Source organism: Alexandromys fortis, unplaced genomic scaffold (genome assembly GCF_014885135.2).
Source record: "Alexandromys fortis isolate MF-2015 unplaced genomic scaffold, M_Fortis_MF-2015_v1.1 scaffold_31, whole genome shotgun sequence".
Classification (NCBI taxonomy): domain Eukaryota; kingdom Metazoa; phylum Chordata; class Mammalia; order Rodentia; family Cricetidae; genus Alexandromys; species Alexandromys fortis.
The window spans coordinates 15,005,735-15,023,886 of NW_026067974.1; the positions used below are offsets into that span (position 1 = coordinate 15,005,735).

At 45.0% G+C, this 18,152-nt stretch overlaps 2 protein-coding genes across 2 annotated transcripts in view; one reads left to right on the plus strand and one right to left on the minus strand.

Annotated features, from left to right (window-relative positions):
• Nucleotides 1-4,515, minus strand: part of Dcakd (dephospho-CoA kinase domain containing) — a 39,386-nt gene extending 34,871 nt beyond the window's left edge. Inside the window, exon 1 of the mRNA XM_050156585.1 lies at nucleotides 4,359-4,515. The gene's annotated coding sequence lies outside the window, so the exon portion shown is untranslated. The remainder of the gene's footprint in view (nucleotides 1-4,358) is intronic.
• Nucleotides 4,516-4,744: 229 nt separating this feature from the next.
• Nucleotides 4,745-18,152, plus strand: part of Nmt1 (N-myristoyltransferase 1) — a 34,357-nt gene continuing 20,949 nt past the window's right edge. Inside the window, exon 1 of the mRNA XM_050156562.1 lies at nucleotides 4,745-4,912. Within this exon, the coding sequence (XP_050012519.1) occupies nucleotides 4,782-4,912 (131 nt within the window). The 5' untranslated portion in view covers nucleotides 4,745-4,781. The remainder of the gene's footprint in view (nucleotides 4,913-18,152) is intronic.

An 18,152-nucleotide genomic window follows, 5' to 3' on the forward strand; every position in this document is an offset into this window, starting at 1 on the left:
TTTTTTTTTTTTTTTTTTTTTTTTTTGCGACAGGGTTTCTCCGTAGCTTTGGTTCCTGTCCTGGAACTAGCTCTTGTAGACCAGGCTGGCCTCGAACTCACAGAGATCCGCCTGCCTCTGCCTCCCAAGTGCTGGGATTAAAGGCATGTGCCACCACTGCCTGGCAGGCAAAACACTTTTACACATAAAGTTAACTGGGGGGAGGGACTGGAGAGATGGTGCATCAGTTAAGAGCACTGGTTGTTCTTCCAGGCGACCTGAGTTCAATTCCTAGCACCCATATGGCAGTTTACAATTGCCTGTAACTCCACCTCTAGGGGCCTGGGACACCCTCACACAGACATACATGCAAGCAAAATACCAGTGCACATAAAAAATTAAAAAATTTAAGAAAGTAAACATTTTTGTTTGTGTTTGTTTTTGTTTTTCAGGACAAGATTTCTCTCTGTATATCCGTCCATACTGACACCAGGCTGGCCTTGAACCCAGAGATCCATCTGCCTCTGCCTCCAGAGTGCTGGGATTAAAGGGATGTGCCACCACTGCCTGGCTAAAAATAAATTTTTAAGAATGTTAAAGTTTGGTTCCCCCGGCCCAAAGACTTTTTCCACAACACCGCCCCAGATATGCATCCTCAACTTCATCTCCCTGTTCCATGTGTGTATGTGGAGGTCACAACACAAATTCCAAGAGTCATTTCTCTCCTTCCATTGTAGCTACGGTCTGGGTACGGAATGCAGGCTGTCAGGCTTGGCCATGTTGTCTTGCCAGCCCCTAACTTATTATTTGAAAGTGCAGGGAACACCTGTTGTATTCTTAAATCCACAACACTGAGCGAACAAAAGGCCCACTGTTCTTTGGATCTCATGTCAGGACTGTGACTCAGGAAGAAAGAAGGGTCCCTTCCAGAAGGTGAGCTTCAAGAGAGATGAGAAGTTATTGAAGACTACGTCCAACTCGTCACCTCATGCCCAGATGATTAGCCTTGCTCTACAGAGGGAAGAAACCCTCTGACTAAGATTACTAAGTGACAGCATAGTATGGACTTGTTTTTTTTTTTTTTTTTTTTTTTTAATGAAAGACAGAGCCTCAGCTGGATATAGTGGCACAAACCTTTAATCTCAGCACTCAGGAGATAGAGGCAAATTGATCCCTGTGAGTTCAAGACCAGCCTGGTCTACACTTCAAGTTCTAGGACAGCCAAGGCTACACAGCACCTGTATCAAAGATCCAAAACAAACAAATGACTGAGTGTCGTGCAGCCTAAGCCAGCCTTGAATTTCTGACCCTCCTGTTTCTACCTCCTTAGTTCTAGGATCTTAGGTAATACCACACCAGACTTCTATGGTGATGGGAACTGAATTTAGGGCATTGTGCACTGTTGACAAGCACACTACACAATTATGCCAAGTTCTCAGTCTCTCCAATAAAATCTTCAGGCGGCAGAAGTATGATCCCATCTCTCCCCAGAAAAAAACTCCTTCAGAGACTCCAAGTCTTTAGGATAAAGTCCATACTCTCCTACTCTAATGCCAAATTCCTGCCTGCTTTTCCGTTATTCATTCTCTCTCTCTCTCTCTCTCTCTCTCTCTCTCTCTCTCTCTCTCTCTCTCTCTCTCTCTCTCCCTCTCTCTCTCTGTAGCACTTAGAACTGAACCCAGGATGTGTGTGTGTGTTAGTACTTAGGATTGAACCCAGAATCTCAGGCATGCTAGACAAGTACCCTGCCCTGAGCTATCTCTAGCTCTTTTTGTATCTTTTACTTTTCCACAGTGTTTCCCTAAGTTGGCAGGCTGATGTTGCTCTACCGCCTCGGCCTCTTCAGCAGATGGGATGACAGGCCTGTACCACCAACTTTGCTTTCAATCTCAACATGTTCCTCATCCCCCAACCTACAGTTTTATCAATCTCATTATGGCACCTCAAAAGCACCATCCTGAGTGGGGAAGATGGTTCAGTGGGTAAGAATATTTGTTGTGTTGGGCATGGTGGCACATGCCTTTAATCCCTGCACTCAGGAACAGAAAGCAGGTTGACCTCAAACTTGTGATCCTGGCTTATCATCAAAATCTTCTCTAAAAGATTATATTTGTAATTATGTGTATGCCTGTGTATCTGTGTTCGGGTTTGTGCATAGGAGTGTTGGTAGCCAAAGAGGCCAGAAGAGGACTACGGAATTCAAGGAGGCCTCAAACTTACGATGTTCCTCCTGCTTCTTCCTTTACGTGCTAGGATTATAGGCATGTGCCATCACACCTGGCAAGGCAAAGTGTTGTACTTAATCTGTGAACTACGAACGGCAGGGTCCACCAGGCAGTGGTGGTGCAAACCTTTAATCCCAGCACTTGGGAGGCAGAGGCAAGGGATCTCTGTGAGTTTGAGGCCAGCCTGGTCTACAGAGAGAGTTCCAGGACAGCTAGAGCTGTTACACAGAGAAACCCTGTCTCAAAAAACTAACTCCCCCCCCCCAAAAAAAAGGGTGACAGGGTCCACAGAAACCTACATTTATTCTTCCTTGATCTTATTGAATGTTTGTTGTTTGTGCTGAATCCAATAACACAGGGAATTAGAATTAGAGTTGTATTGTTCCCATTCAAGCTCTGCAACTGGGCATCACTGAGTTTTGGGACAAGTACAGTTTTCTTCAAGTCCCCTCCCCTGTCTTCTTTACCAGAGCATATAAGTTAGAGGAGGCAACAGAAAAGTTAGCCTCCAGATGGTGAGATGGGTCCATGGGTCAGAGTGCAAGCATACACACAGACACACATACACACACACACACACACACACACACACACTGTATTATGTTGGATGCAGTAGTTAGTGCACAGTGAGCCCAGGGCCTTCCATAAGTGAGGCAAGCCATGTACTGAAGAGTGGTCTTGGTCCTGGAGGGGTGAGTACAGGCGACAGCTGAGCCCCAGTGGGTAGCTTTGACTGCTTTCCAAAATCAAACAGAAACGACTGGGCAGTGTCTGCAGTTTGGGAATCTATTTACTTTTCTGGGCCTGCCACTAATGCAAGAGGAGCTGGCTATATTTAGCTCTGGGTTTTATTTTGTTTTCTGTCCCTGAGTCAGAGGGGAATTGTTTCTTCCCTTGTTCAGTTTTGCAAAGGCAAAGATCATTTATTTCCCTTTTTGGCCAGCAGCTCTCTGATGGAAAGAACTAGTCTTCTCGCCCCACCTACCATACTCAACACAAACAGGCAATTTCTGAGACAACACCTTTGGGCTATCGTCTCAGGATTATGGTTTAACTAGTTAGTGACAGGACGGAGACCCAGGGGACTGAAGCATTTGGGCGATTCTAAGATAGATGTTACAATTGCCTTCCTACAACTGGTTTTCCTGTGGTGGCTGCCTGTATCAGACAACATGCTTGTTGCGATGAATTAAAGAGGGAGCCAGATGGTGGTGGCGCACAGCTTTAATCCCAGCATTAGGGAGGCAGAGGTAGGCGGATTTTTGTGAGTTCGAGGCCAGCCTGGTCTACAGAATGAATATAGGACAGGCTCCAAAGCTACGGAGAAAAAAAGAACTGTCTCAAAAAACAAAACAAAGCAAACAAAACAAAAAGAATTAAACAGGGTATAGAGTAGATAGATCCGGATTCATATACAGATTTTGCCACCTACAAGCAATGAACCAACTTTTCTGGAATATGTCTTTCAGTGTGTTAAAAAAAAAAAAAGGAAAGAAAATTCATGACATCCACATTCTAGACTTGTTAAATTATACATAAATATATACAAAAAGCCTTACCCCACAGCCTGGTTTATAAGTGCTCATTTAAGGATGTAGGGGAACTCATGAGGCCTCAATCCTAGACAAAGAACTACAGGCAATGAAGTGGGAGAAAAAAATCGTCTGCCCCATGGAAGAGCACACCAGTCTTGAAATCATATTTCTATATTATACGTACTGGGCAGGGTGTATTAATATATTTAGGAACACACGCACCCTATAAAGAGAAGGAGGCCATCAATTTGAGAACAAGGTGAAGGGTATATGGGAGTAGGGTAAAAGGGAGGAAAGGGAAGGGGGAAATGATGTAATTATAATCTCAAAAAAAAAAAAAAATGACCTGTGATGGAAGGCTCTAGTGGTGAATCAAACGGACCAAGAGCTCGATGCAAAACGAGAAGCCAAGAAGTAGTAAGTCTCGCCTCCAAACAACAAAGTCTCTAGGTCAGCGTTGCACACACCTCAATGCGCTGCCTCCCGGTTTTAGGTTTCCAAAGACGCAGGTCTGCCTAAGGGAGCCGAGAGCAAAACTGGCTTCTAGTAGGAAGCCCTCTACAAGAAGCAATGGGCTCTTGGCGAACCGCAGCCTTAGACCACGGTGTCTTCCACTTACCCAGGAATGGTAACGGTCCTTAACGGCAGCCGATAACGGCTCACCTGTGACCCGGTGCCTATCAAGGATGCAGTGATTTGAAAACCTTGGACTTTGCAACCTATCACTCGCGAAACGCTAAGTCAACAAGGAACTTCTAGTCCCAGCATGCACTGCGACCACCCTACAAGGTGTGGGGACCTCTTCTCCTGGGAGCGCGGCTGAACCTAGGGGTTTCTGGAATTGCTGCCACTCCTCCCAAGGCGTCCCTTCATGATTTCTGGGTTTTGTAGTCCACTTCGGTCCATTTTCTTGAAAACGAGCAGCCCTTAGTGTCAGATTTCTTCACAAAAACTACAAAACCCAGAATACAGTGCATATCCCTCCTGTCCAATAGGAGCCCTCCATGTAGCGGGGCGCGGAGCCCGGCTCTCGCAACCCAAGATGGCGGATGAGAGTGAGACAGCAGTGAAGCTGCCGGCACCTTCACTGCCGCAGATGATGGAAGGGAACGGAAACGGCCATGAGCACTGCAGCGATTGCGAGAACGAGGAGGACAACAGCTACAACCGGGGGTAACGAGATCCTTGTAGCCCAATTCTCGCCCCGTCTCCCACAAGCTGGGTCTCTGGGGTGCGGGGAAGTCACCGGGAGCTTAGTCTAACCCCACCCCCATATTCTTATTGGCTAAGACATTGAGATCCTGCCTAGCGATTGGTTTTTGCCTTTGTCATTTACTAGGGTGGGTGCTCAGATGTTAGGGGTCGGAGACATGCATTACTTTCATTATATAAAGTTCAGTGTGGTGTACCATTCGTGTGCTTCAGGCACGATGAGGGACAAAGGACATTTTGAACGGTGGGTCTCAATTGTACAACGCAGAGCAATCTAGAAACCGCAGTTTAGAGGAACGTTACTTATCAAGGTGTCTGAACAACGTGACTAGTAATAAACTAATAATAAAGCGTTTAGTTGTAGCTCACGGTCAATGAGGAAGTTCACCAGGCTGTTCAAGCCATGTATATAATTATGTTGTAAAGATATTACTGCCAGAGAATCCAAAAATATAAACTCCTTATAAATCATGTGTTACTAGCGATGTGATAATTTTTTGACTTATTCGGTGTCTATTGCTGCAAATAATCCGTAGGTTTTATTAGAGTCAATCTTCTTGTGCCTTTGTTAACTTAGTGAAGTAGCTCAACGCTTCAACAAACTAATGTTGCTTCTTGGAGAGTATGTGGTGCTTGTGGGATACGACCGCACCTCTTGTACTTTAGGATCTTTCCAGGGCGTTTTGGTTTTTGAGACAGATTCTCACTGTGTAGTTCTGGCTGGCCTGGGACTTGCCAGCCATGTAGAGCAGGTTGTCCCCAAACTCGGGTTGAGACTCTTGCCTCTGCCTCCCAGGTACAGGGACTACCATTACAGGCCGCCATGTAGCCTTATTCTAAGTAATTGCTGTCGTTTGTTACTAGAAAAAAAAAGAAATGGGCCGAATATTTCAGTGTCTCCCCCCCCCCCAAATCAGTACATCTGTAAGCCAGCCACGGTGAATAATTTATTTTGTTCATGTTATTTGTCTGCTACTAACCCCCATCGTCTGTCTGTATCTCTGTCTATCTCTCTATATGCATATGTGTATTTTTGTGGGTGTGTAATTGTCTGAGCGCGTGGTAGTCTGCTTTTTAAAGCCAGACTGTTATAACCAGCTTGTTATTGACTGTAACTGGCGGCTCTTAACTTCTCCCTTTCCCCCAGTGAAACTGAGATAAAGGTGGAAGGTCATAACCTTGGATACATTCTTACTTATTCTTCGGTCTTAGAGGTGATTGAGCAAAGGATTAATGATTAGCAATTTGCCTGGGGGTGAGTTTTAGACTTAAAAAAGATCTAGCTTCTTGTTCTTTACCAGCATGAAAAAAAAATCACAAGAATGTGGCAGAAAAGGAAGTTTGCCAAATTTGATTTTATGACTATGTTCTGTTGCTGTAACTCACAGAAATCTAATAACGGCCTTGTTTAAGCCAGCTATTCCCAAGAAAGGAATAGCTGGGAAAGAGGAAGTGGAAACAGCACAGGCTTCTCGAGAAAAAAAAAAAAATTCCCCATCAGATGAGCGTGCTGAGTGTCAGTCATTTCAGAAGTGAAAGTGCGATGCTTTCTTTGTTCATCCTGTAATTGCTCTGTTTTCCTCTGTGAAATTGTTGCCCTGCTTAGTGTCAATCTTTTCTGTTTTTTTTAAGTGGGTTTTGTTTGTGATCAGTTTGCAGAACTTTGCCATGAGCTGGGGTGTAGCTCAGCCGTGGAGCACGTGCTTGCTACGTCGCAGGCCCCCGGTGTTCAACCACGAGCATGAAAACCAAGAAAATCCTGTTTGCCAGGAAGTTCTTTGTTTTAGTTATGGTACAGCAGTGTAATAATTCCCCTTTCCCTAAATCTTTGGGAGTGACCCTGCCCCCCCTCCAGGGGGAAGGTGTTCTATTACAGGGTATAGTTTAAGTGAGCAGATTATATTAGTTTATCAAATCTAGCGTTCCATGAAAATGAGTTAGTTTGGAGGCGGCAGGTAAAAAACAAAAGATCTGGGTCAGGAGACAGTCTACCTCTGACAGAATCAGCCTTTTCCATTAACTTTCCAAGCCAAGTGTTGTGAAAAGAGACTGCAGCCCCCTGGGGAAAGTATGAACTTTGGAGCCATTCAAACCGGCTTTGAGTAGGGTGTGGTAGTGCTAGCCTTCAATCCCAGTGCTCTGGAGGCAAAGACGGGTGGATCTCTGTGAGGTCAAGGCTAGTCTGATCTATGTAACCAACCAACCAGTGCTTCATAGTGAGACTTGTCTATAAAATACAGAAAACCTGGTTGTGATCCCAAGATCCATAGCTCTGATCTTGGGGAAGTTTCCTTGCCTAGAGTTGTTTATGAAATTAGAGAGAAGCATTAAGAGTAGTTCTTTTCTTTCCTTAGATATTCCCCCAACTTTCCCCAGCTTGCCTTCTATTATTTTTTTTCTTTTTTCTTTTTTTTTAAATATTTATTTATTTATTATGAATACAATATTCTGTTTGTTTGTGTGCTATCAGACCAGAAGAGGGCACCAGGCCCCATTACAGATGGTTGTGAGCCACCATGTGGTTGCTGGGAATTGAACTCAGGACCTTTGGAAGAGCAGGCGATGCTCTTAACCTCTGACCCATCTCTCCAGCCCCCTCTTTTTGGTTTTTTTAAGAAAGAGTTTCTCTGTGTAGCTTTTGGAGCCTGACCTGGAACTTGCTCTGTAGACCAGGCTGGCCTCAAACTCACAAGAGAGCCATCCTCCTGCCTCTGCCTCCCGAGTGCTGGGATTAAAAGTGTGCACCACTACCGCCCAACCACCCACCAATTTATTATGAACATTACTTTTTTAAAAATGTTTTTGCCACCCCTTTCCCTCTTTTAAGTTTTTGTTGATTTTAATTTAAAAATTTTCAATTATGTGTCTATGCATGTGAGTGCGGGTATCTGAGGAGGTCTTAAAGGGACTTCAGTCCCCTTGACCTGGAATTCTGTGTAGTTATGAGCACCTCAGCACGAGTACTAGAAACTGAATTCTTCCGTAGCATTGGTAAAACATGCTCTTAACCTCTGAGGCATCTCTCCACCCACCCTCCCCCAGATGTATTGCATTTTAAATTTTTATTGTTTTGCATATGGGTGTGTGCATGTGTGTGGGTGCACAAGAGATAGTGTCTCCTTTGAAGATATTTAAGAGGAAAGGCGCTGGGTATATAGCAGCGCATGTCTGCAATCCCAGCCTTCAGGAGCCTGAGGCCAGTCAAGGCTGCAGAGTGAGACCACTTCAGAATGGCGTGCACAGCTAAACCAAGGAAAGAAAGTAGGTATTTATTTTTAGAAGGTGTTTAGTTTTCATTCTGTTGCTGGTATAAAACACTCTGCACAAAAAGCATTTAGGCAAAGAGATTTAAGTAGCTTGCACTTCATAGTATGCAGTGTACATATATGTAGCGTGTCCACATGATACACATTATGTAGCTTACGCTTCCGGGCTGCAGTCCATTGTTGAGGGAAGACAGGACAGGAACTCAAGTAGGACCTCAAAGGCAGAAACCGTAGAGGACACTGCTTGGTGGCTCGCTCCCTCACTTGTGTGTGGCTGGTTTCCTCCTCCTCTGCTGTTTTCACACTTATTTATGTGTGTCTGCTGTGTGTGCTGGTGTCTGGGGAAGCCAAAAGGGGACCTCAGATGGTTGTGAGTCCCCCTGTATGGGTGCTAAGGACCAAACTTGGGTCCTGCGGAAGAACAGCTAGTGCTTTTTTTAAAAGACAGGCTCTTGCTATGTAGCTCTGGCTGGCCTGGGACTTGCACCGGGCTGGCCTTTAACTCACAGAGAAACACCTGCCTCTGCCACCCAAGGGCTAGGACTGCAGGCGTCTGGCACCACGCCCAGCACAACTAGTAATTGCTAGGCCGTTCCTTAGACCCTTAGCTTCCTTTCTTGTACAGCTCAAGACCACCTGCCTAGGAATGGTGCTGCCCACGGGGGAGGGGGGGGCTGGGTCCTCCTGTGTGAGTACTCAAGCCAGTCTGATGGAGGCAGTTCCTCATCCAGTCTCTCCTCTCCGCTGACTGACTCCAGGCTGTGTCAGGCTGACAGTTGAGTGTGACTAGGACAGAAGGTCAATCCCGCAAACAGAGCTTTCCTTGCTTGCTTTGTCTTCCTTTTGTTTCAAGTGACTGTGTCCATGCTGCTTGTGGACTTTATAACACATCTAGCGCTTGGGAAGAAGAATCTTTCCGTTTTTCGGCACTCTCTTCATTTCTCCCTTCAGCTTTTGGTTTTTCAAAACTAGATCAAAGAAAAATGAAAAGAACTCTCATCACTGATATCAAATAAGTATTCTAATTATGTTTCCTAATTAAATGGTAGTTAAAAAGAAACTAATCAAGAGCTGCTTTCAAAGAGAGAAGCTGGAGAGCAGAAGAAATTAAAATTAAATGAAGCCTATTTCAGGGAGACTGCTGCCCAGGGCAGCCTGGTTTTTTGCTCATCTCCCACATTGTTGAACTAATATGCTCACTCCAAAATGTGTCAGCTTTGCCAAGCTGCAGTTAACCCTTTCTCTCTGGAGCTCAGAGAGTAGGGGCTTTAGGAGGATGCATCTGTAGCTTTTTCTCTTAATTTTTTTGAAAATCTGAGATTTCGAGCTGGAGAGATTGCTCAGTGATTAAGAACACGGCTGCTCTTCCAGAGAACCTGGTTCAATTCCCAGCAACTGCACGATGGCTCACAACCATCCATGAGACCTGATACCCTCTTCTGGTGTACAGAATGCAGGCAGAACACTGTATACATAGTAAATAAATACATATACGTAATAAATAAATAAATCTTTAAAAATCCATTTAAAGATTTAAAATTTCCATTTAAAAACTAATTTACGAGCCAGGCGGTGGTGGTGCAAGCAAGCCTTTAATCCCAGCACTTCGAGGCAGAGGTAGGCGGATTTCTGTGAGTTAGAGGCCAGCCTGGTGTACAAGAGCTAGTTCCAGGACAGGCTCCAAAGCAATAGAGAAACCTTGTCTCGAAAAGCCCCCCCCAAAAGATTCTGACGCACACACACACAAAAAAAAAATAGGCCCTGGAGAGACAGCTCACCAGTTAAAAGTAGATCCACCTGCCTCTGCCTCCCAAGTGCTAGATTAAAGGCGTGCACCACTACTGCCCAAACACAAACTCTACTCTTTTAACCTCTTCCTTACTTCCTTTTTTTGTTTCTTTGGTTTTTTTTTTTTTTTGATTTTTTCGAGACAGGGTTTTTCTGTATAGCCCTGGTTGTCCTGGAACTCTCTCTGTAGCCCAGGCTGGCCTCGAACTCAACCTTTCTCTGCCTTCTGAATGCTGGGATTAAAGCATGCACTGCCACCAGCTGGCTGAGCCTCTTTTTGATCCCTCAGAGATGGTGTTCTTGTGATTGTTCCCTTGAAAACACTTGAATACTGTGTTCTCTATATTAAGCACCTGAAATTACAACTGGAATGCCTTGCCAGGGGCAGTACTTGGTTTGCAGTTTGTCTAGTGTGCTGACTGAGGAGCAGCTGGAGGTTGACTCTGGTTGAGATCCTGCTGTTACTGTGCTGAATTGTACGTGCACCTGATTTCACTTTAGGAAGAGTAGTTCTGCTTTCCTTGTGAGCTTCCACCTCACCCTCTGACACTTAGAGGATCCGTTTTGAACTTGCTGGATGTGTTTTCCATCTGGGATTGACTTCTGTATTCTGAATTTCTTTTTTCTTTTTCCAGTTTTTCGAGACAGGGTTTCTTTGGAGCTTTGGAGCCTGTCCTGGAACTAGCTCTTGTAGACTAGGATGGCCTCGAACTCACAGAGATCCGCCTGCCTCTTTCTCCCGAGTGCTGGGATTAAAGGTGTGTGCCACCACCACTCGGCTTTTTTTGCATTTTCTTTTGGTGTTGGTGCTGATGTTCAAACCCAGCATGTTACACATGAAAGAAAGGCACAGCCACTGAGCAATATTCCCAGTCCCTGCCTCCTGGAGCAGCAAGAGTCCTCTTTGGATCTTTTCAGCAGCTTGTGGATTTTCTCAGACTAGGGAGTTGGGTGGCAGTAGAGCTGGCTGGGTCTTTAAACTCTCATTGATAGGCCAGGGTCATCCTCAGCAGACATGGATCGAGCATTGAATAGCACCTGGTTTGATCTTTGCCAGGTCACAATGCCCGGAACAATCTCAAACTGTTGAATTTCGGTGTTTATCTCATTTTAGTCTTGTTTTCTGCTGGCCCAGCTTTTAATCAGTTATATCAGACGCTTTGTGAGCTCTCCAGATTAGCTCTCCTCCATGATAGGAATTGGCTCCTTCAACCCGCAGAACATCCAGATAGGGCAAAGGTGGCAATGAGAGCCGTCTTCTGTAATTCCTGCCTACAAGTTTTTTTTTTCTACAGCCGGCTGGCGCCTCTGTGGCAATAGGAATTTAGGATTCACAAGCAGGTTTTTATTTCACTTACTAAATTTTATTTATTTGCGTGTGTGTGCATGTGCACATGTGCCACAGTACACGTGTGGATATCAGAGGGCATTTTGAAGGCGGTCAGTTCTCTCCATTCCACCATGTGGACTCTGGGTTCAAACTCAGGTCGTCAGGCTTGGCAGTGGGCATTTTACCTACCGAGCTGTCTATGCCCCGAACTCCCAATCTAACTAATTGGTGGGCATATGTGGAGTTTGTGGTGTGGTACCCAGTGATCCAGCAGCTACAGCAGTACAAAGAATATGCAGGTGATGCTGACACAAGGCACCTGGTTTCCTCCTGAGTGTCCTTGTAAATGTCCCTCTGTTCCTCTGTCTCTGGACGTGGCGAGTACCAAGAGGATTGGTGGTAAACACTCATATCCCTAAGCTTGACTTCGTTTGCAAAAGACTCTCCCGATGTCAGAGTTAGAACTAGATAGAGTTCAGGATTTATTTTAGTGCCTTTCTGTTGAAAACTTACTTTATAGTTCTAAGAATTAGCTTCCAGCTTTCAGAGACAGAGAGAATAGGGGACTGGAGTCCTGGCTCAGCTGCCAGGAGCCCATTCTGTTCTTCCAGAGGACCTGCCTTTGGCTCTAGCATGCACGTAAGGAGGCTCTTAACTGCTTGTTACTCTAGCTCCGGGGAATCTGATACCTTCTGGTCTCAAGAGCATACACATTACAAACATACATATATAAAAGTTAGAAAAGTAAAACTGGGTGTGATCCCATAGGCCTTTAATACTAGCACGTGAGAGGCAGAGGCAGGCAGCTCTGTGAGTTTGAGGCCAGCCTAGTCTACATAGTGGGTTCCAGGGCAGCCAGAGCTACACAGAGAAACCCTGAAGAAAAAAAAAGGGGGGGGAGAAAAGGGGGAAATAAAGCTGCGTGTCCTAGGACAGGAGACTGGCATAGGAGAATCTTTCAGGGTTAGCCATGGTGAGTTCCCATTGCAAACAACAAAAGGAGGAAATACGTGACCAAAAGTTATGAATTTTTCTAAGCCGGGCGGTGGTGGCGCACGCCTTTAATCCCAGCACTCTGGAGGCAGAGGCAGGCGGATCTCTGTGAGTTCCAGACCAACCTGGTCTACAAGAGCTAGTTCCAGGACAGGCTCCAAAACCACAGAGAAACCCTGTCTCGGGGGGAAAAAAAAGAGTTATGAATTTTTCTTTCTGAACTTTGTTCTCAGAAACGTGTGGTGTATGTTACAGGAGTGCCATTTGAATAATTCCAGTGGCGTTCTCTGCTTTGACCTTAGGAATAGGACGTGACAAGGAGGGCAGTGGCCAGGAGTAAGGAAGTTGGTCATTGAAAATCCCAACCAAGACACAGACGAACACAGCATCTCACTGCTTTCTCAGAACGTTGGCACAGCTGTCCTGTGCAAACAGCACTAGGGATGTCTCACTGACCTCTTTTGGGCTGTAGCTTTTCTGAGTTTTATTTTAGTCCATTGTGCCTAGAAAGCATCAGGCAAGCATAAAATTGTTGAGTTCCTAGCTGTGTGTGCAGTATAACGGGAGGGACTGTGAGAAACAGCTGTGTCAGTGTGGCCTCTATGCGCAGAACATTTTTAAATCACTGGGAGGCAAAGAAAGAAACCCATCATTTTATGTGAATAATTATATGTATGTAGTTTTTTTAGGAGATTATAATTGTAAAGCAGATGTCAGGGAGAGTTGGAGGAATCAGAGATGGCTTTCAGAATAAAACACGGCTCATCCTTGCCATTACCTCAGGCTGACCTGGAACTCCCCACCTTCCTGCCTTAGCCCTGTGTGCCACCATGCCGGCCTCTCCTTGTTACCTCTAATGCCTGCTCTTGACCAAAGCTTCCGTCTTGGGCCTCGTATGAGAAGACAGTTAATACCTTGGCTTTGGAGGCTTCCCAGATACATCCTTCCGGAAGCTGAGACTGTAACCAGTGCACTCAACCTTCCTGATGCTGTGACCCTTTAATATAGTTCCTCATGTTGTGGTGACCCCAACTATAAAATTATTTTTGTTGCTACTTAATAACTGTAATTTTGCTACTGCTCTGAATCATAATGTAAATATCCGTGTTTTCTGATGGTCTCAGGCGACCCCAAGGGTTTGCAACCCACAGGTTGAGAAACACTGCTGTAACATGTCAGGGAGAAAAGGCTCCATCCACATCTTTAGAGGTTGGTGGCTAGTCCTTGGGTGTTGGTTGGTTAGTTGATGACCAGGTTGCCTCATTGTGGTCTCTTGTAAGCAACAGGTTGAGGCACATTGCTGGGAGACTCCTCCCAAGGCTGGGGGCTCCCTCTGCTCTCTCTCCCCCATGAGAAAAGATTTTAGTTCCCAGGCACACACATTTGAGTGTTTGTTATCCTGTGAGGGAGAGGAGGCTTGTGTTACGGGCCCTTTGTGCTGTCGGGAAGTTCTGTGCTCTGCTCATCTGTCAGCTTGCCCTTCCCTCCCACCCACACACACCCGGCACTCTTCTATTTTAGAAGCACGGAGGGAGGCTCATTTTCCATCTCCTCCTGCTGCCCTGATTTTGTACAAGAGCATCCATAAGATTTCTTGTGAGCTTGAATTTAATATTTAGGGCCTTCATTAAAAGATGACATTCCCATGGGGTGAAGCACACCTTTAATCCCAGCACTCAGAAGGCAGAGGCAGGCAGATCTGAGTTGGAGGCCAGCCTGATCTACAAGACTGCATTCCAGAATGGCCAGGGGTACACAAGAGAAACCCTGCCTCAAAAACAAAACAAAACAAAACGAAAAGGACACATTTCTAGTTGAGCATGATGGTTCACACTAGGATCCTAGAAGTCCAGTGATTGAAGCAGAAGGAGCAACATGATAGTTCAAAACCAGCCTGGACTACAGTATAAGACCCAGTCTTACACATGTCTCTTTTTACTTTTACATGAATCTCAGGGGTTAAATTCAGGTTGCCAGGCTTACGCTCCATTGCCTTTTTCTTGCTCAACCATCTCAACAGCTCTGAAGATGACAGTTCCTAATTGCTTTTCTTCCTTGTCCTGGATCTGTCATTCTTTCAATTCATCCTGTATTTACTAGGCTAGTTATTGATTCCACCCTCAAATACAGAGTCTCTCTGTGTAGCCCAGACTGTCCTGAAACTTACTCTGTAGATCAGGCTGGCCTCGAACTCAGAGATCCGCCTGCCTCTGCCTCCCTAGAGACCTGGAATTAAAGATGTGTGCACCGAAACCGGCAGCTGTTCCGTGTAAACATCCATCTTAGTTCCCATAACAGACATTCCCTGCCTTCCAAGGACAAATTTCACCCAAGTCTCTGCTTGGTATTTTGGAACAGAAGGAGCAAGTTAAGCTTTGGTTTGCTGTTGTGTGTGCCTCTGGTCAGTCTCTGTCTTGTACCAATTTATAATTTTTTTTAACAGATTTCTCTTTCAGTTACTGAATCCTGGCCTCAAAACTCCTGGGCCCAAGCAGTCTCCTCTCATCCTCCTAAGTCAGTAGTGATGCTGTGCGGCTTTGCTCAGCACCAGTCCCTCAACAGGCGAGCTGCGTGTTTTCAAGGCCTCTGAGCTCCGGGTCTTAGGAATTAATCATTTTGTTATCATAATTGTCTTGAAAGATCATGGGACTAGACTCCTTGGTATCTCCTCTGATTCATTTGTCTCTCTCTTTGGGGCTTGTTGTCTGTAAGACCATGGCAGCTTCGTGTGTTTTCATAGTTGTGGCCCAACACCTCAAAAGAATGAATTACAGGGCTGGAGAGATGGCTCAGCGGTTAAGAGCATCACCTGCTCTACCAAAGGTCCTGAGTTCAATTCCCAGCAACCACATGGTGGCTCACAACCATCTGTAGTGGGGTCTGGTGCCCCCTTCTGGCCTGCAGGCATAGACAGACAGAATATTGTATACATAATAACTAACTAAATAAATATTTAAAAAAAAAAAGAATGAATTACAAAATTAAAACATAAAGCCATCGGGCAGTGGTGGTTTTAATCCCAACAGTCAGGAGGCAGAGGCAGACAGAGCTCTATGAGTTTGAACCCAGCCTAGTCTACCGAGTGAGTTCCAGGACAGCCAGAGCTACAAAAAGAAACCCTATCTTGAATAACCAAGAACAAACAAACATAAAGCCAGGTGTGGGATTGCACACCTTTTGTCCTAGGACTTAGGAGGTAGAGGTGGGAGGATCTCTGAGTTGAAGGCCAATCTGGTCTACAGAGAGACTTTGTCTCAAAACAAATCAGCTTACTCCAAAAACAGAACAAGTGCAGCCTGTGACCTCTCTGCAGATGTGGGGTCAGGCCGTGTGACAGTGCACAGTGCACACAGCCTCTTTTCTGAAGAGGCTCGGTCGGTAGACTGACTGACCAACTTTCTTTCTTAACAGTTTTACTATGTAGTCCTGGCTGGCCTGGACTCATTCTGTAGACCAAGATGGCCACAAATTTGGAATGATCTTCCTGCCTTTGCCTCCCAAGGTACTCGGGCTCATAGGCTCGTGCTACCATTCTCAGGTAGGAAGACATTCTGTAATGATTTTGTATACTTTGTAAAGGCTTATAAAGTGGAGAGGAGTCATTTATTGCCATATAAAATTGTGTTTATTAAATATCCAATTGGTTAACTGATATGCAACAATTTCTTTTTATAGTTATTTTTCATGGTTTTGAGACATGGTCTTGTAAGGTCCCTGCTTGGCCTGGAATTCCCCTTGTTGACCAGGGTGGCCTTGAACCTATACACAATCCTGCCTCAGTTTCCCAAAGATGACCTACCACACCTGGATGTAGCATTTCTTTACCTTCACCTTTTGATTATTTTTCTTTCTTTTTTAAATTTTTTTTATGATTTATTTATCTCTATTTTATGTGCATTGGTGTGAAGGTGTCAGATCCCCTAGAACTGGATTTTCAGGCAGTTGTGAGCTGCCATGTGGGTGCTGGGAATTGAATCCTGGTCCTCTGGAAGAGCAGTCAGTGCTCTTAACCACTGAGCCATTTCTCCAGCCCTTGATTATTTTTCCACAAAATGAAATAAAAATGATTTGTATCAGCCAGGTGATGGTGGCACATGCCTTTAATCCCAGCACCCAGGAGGCATAGGTGGGCGGATCTCCAAGTTCAAGGCCAGCATGGTCTATAGAGTTAATTGCAGGACAAAAGATTTGTATGTTAACTCATACAGAGGGCCCTGATAATTCATTCTGTGTACTCATATGAATAAAACACTAACGTAGCTTTTCAGTGCTCACATAATCCTGAGACTGAAGAGAATATCTCTGAAATGAGAAGACTGCAGAGTTGTGACAGGCTCTGATGGGGTTACATAGGGTAACAAGTGAGTTATTACGAGGACGTTATCTAGGACTGAAGAGGTGACTTAGAGGTTTAGAGCTCTGAGTTTTCTTCCAGAGGTCCTGAGTTCAATTCCCAGCAACCACATGGTGGCTCACAGCCATCTGTAATGAGATCTGGTGCCCTCTTCTGGCTTGCAGGGATACATGTAGGCAAATCAGTATATAAAAAAATAAATCTTGGCCGGGCGGTGGTGGAGCACGCCTTTAATCCCAGCACTCGGGAGGCAGAGGCAGGCGGATCTCTGTGAGTTCGAGACCAGCCTGGTCTACAAGAGCTAGTTCCAGGACAGGCTCCAAAACCACAGAGAAACCCTGTCTCGAAAAAACCAAACCAAAACAAAACAAAACAAAAAGAATAAATCTTAAAAAAAAGAGAGAGAGAGACAATTATCTGGGGGCTGGAGAAATGGCTCAGCAGTTAAGAGCACTGACTCTTAACTCCAAAGGACCAGGGTTTAATTCCCAGCACCCACATGGCAGCTCACAACTGTCTTTAACTTCAGGATCTGACATCCCCACACAGACATACATGCAGGCAAAACATCAATGCACATAAAATAAAAGTAAATTTATTTTAAAAGAAAAGAGGAAGCGGAAGTTATATGAGGTCCTGAGTGACTGGCTCCTATCTGTTGTGGCCTTGGAAGATTCGCTGAGCATCTGCTTGCTTTTCCATCCCTGAATGTCATCAGTCCCCTCTGTGTTGTACCTTCTGCGTCTCACTAATAGAATACTCACTAGGCGCGTTTGTGTTCAGACTTGATGACCATTTGCTCGTCTGAGAAAGAGAAATCCAGCCTTTACTAGAACTCCTTGGCTTCATAATCCTTCTACAGTCTCCTAAATCCTGTCTATGGAATAAGAGGATTAAAATTTGGAGACTCCCCATACAAAGAGATGACAGTGTATATCTTCCAGATCCACCCCCACCTTTTTTTCCCTCTAGTACTGGGGATAAAATCTGTTGTCTAGAGCATGCTAGGGAACTACTCTGCCACTGAGCTACAGCCTCAGCCCAAGAAATGGACGTGTGTGTCTACAGATTGCTTTATCTTTATATATGTATACTTATTACTACTGATAGCATTTATCAGTTGCATTAATATTCAAATAACCACAAGACACCTAGAAACCCTGAAGTATCTGTTTCCTCTATTAATTAATTTTTTTAAGAACAGTGTCATGCGCTGTAACTTAGGCTAGCCTGGAACTTTCTGTGTTCTCCTCCAGATTTGCCTGGGACTAAGAGCCACTGTGTCTTTTTTTATTTTTTTATTTTTTAAGGTAGGGTTTTACAATGTAGCCCTGGCTGGCCTGGAACTTGCTGTGTAAATGAGACTAGCCTTGAATTCGCAGAGATCTGCCTCCTGCATGCTGGGATTAAGGATGCGCACCACCACCACCACCATGTCAGTTTACCTTGTCCCCACCTCAGCCTCCCAGG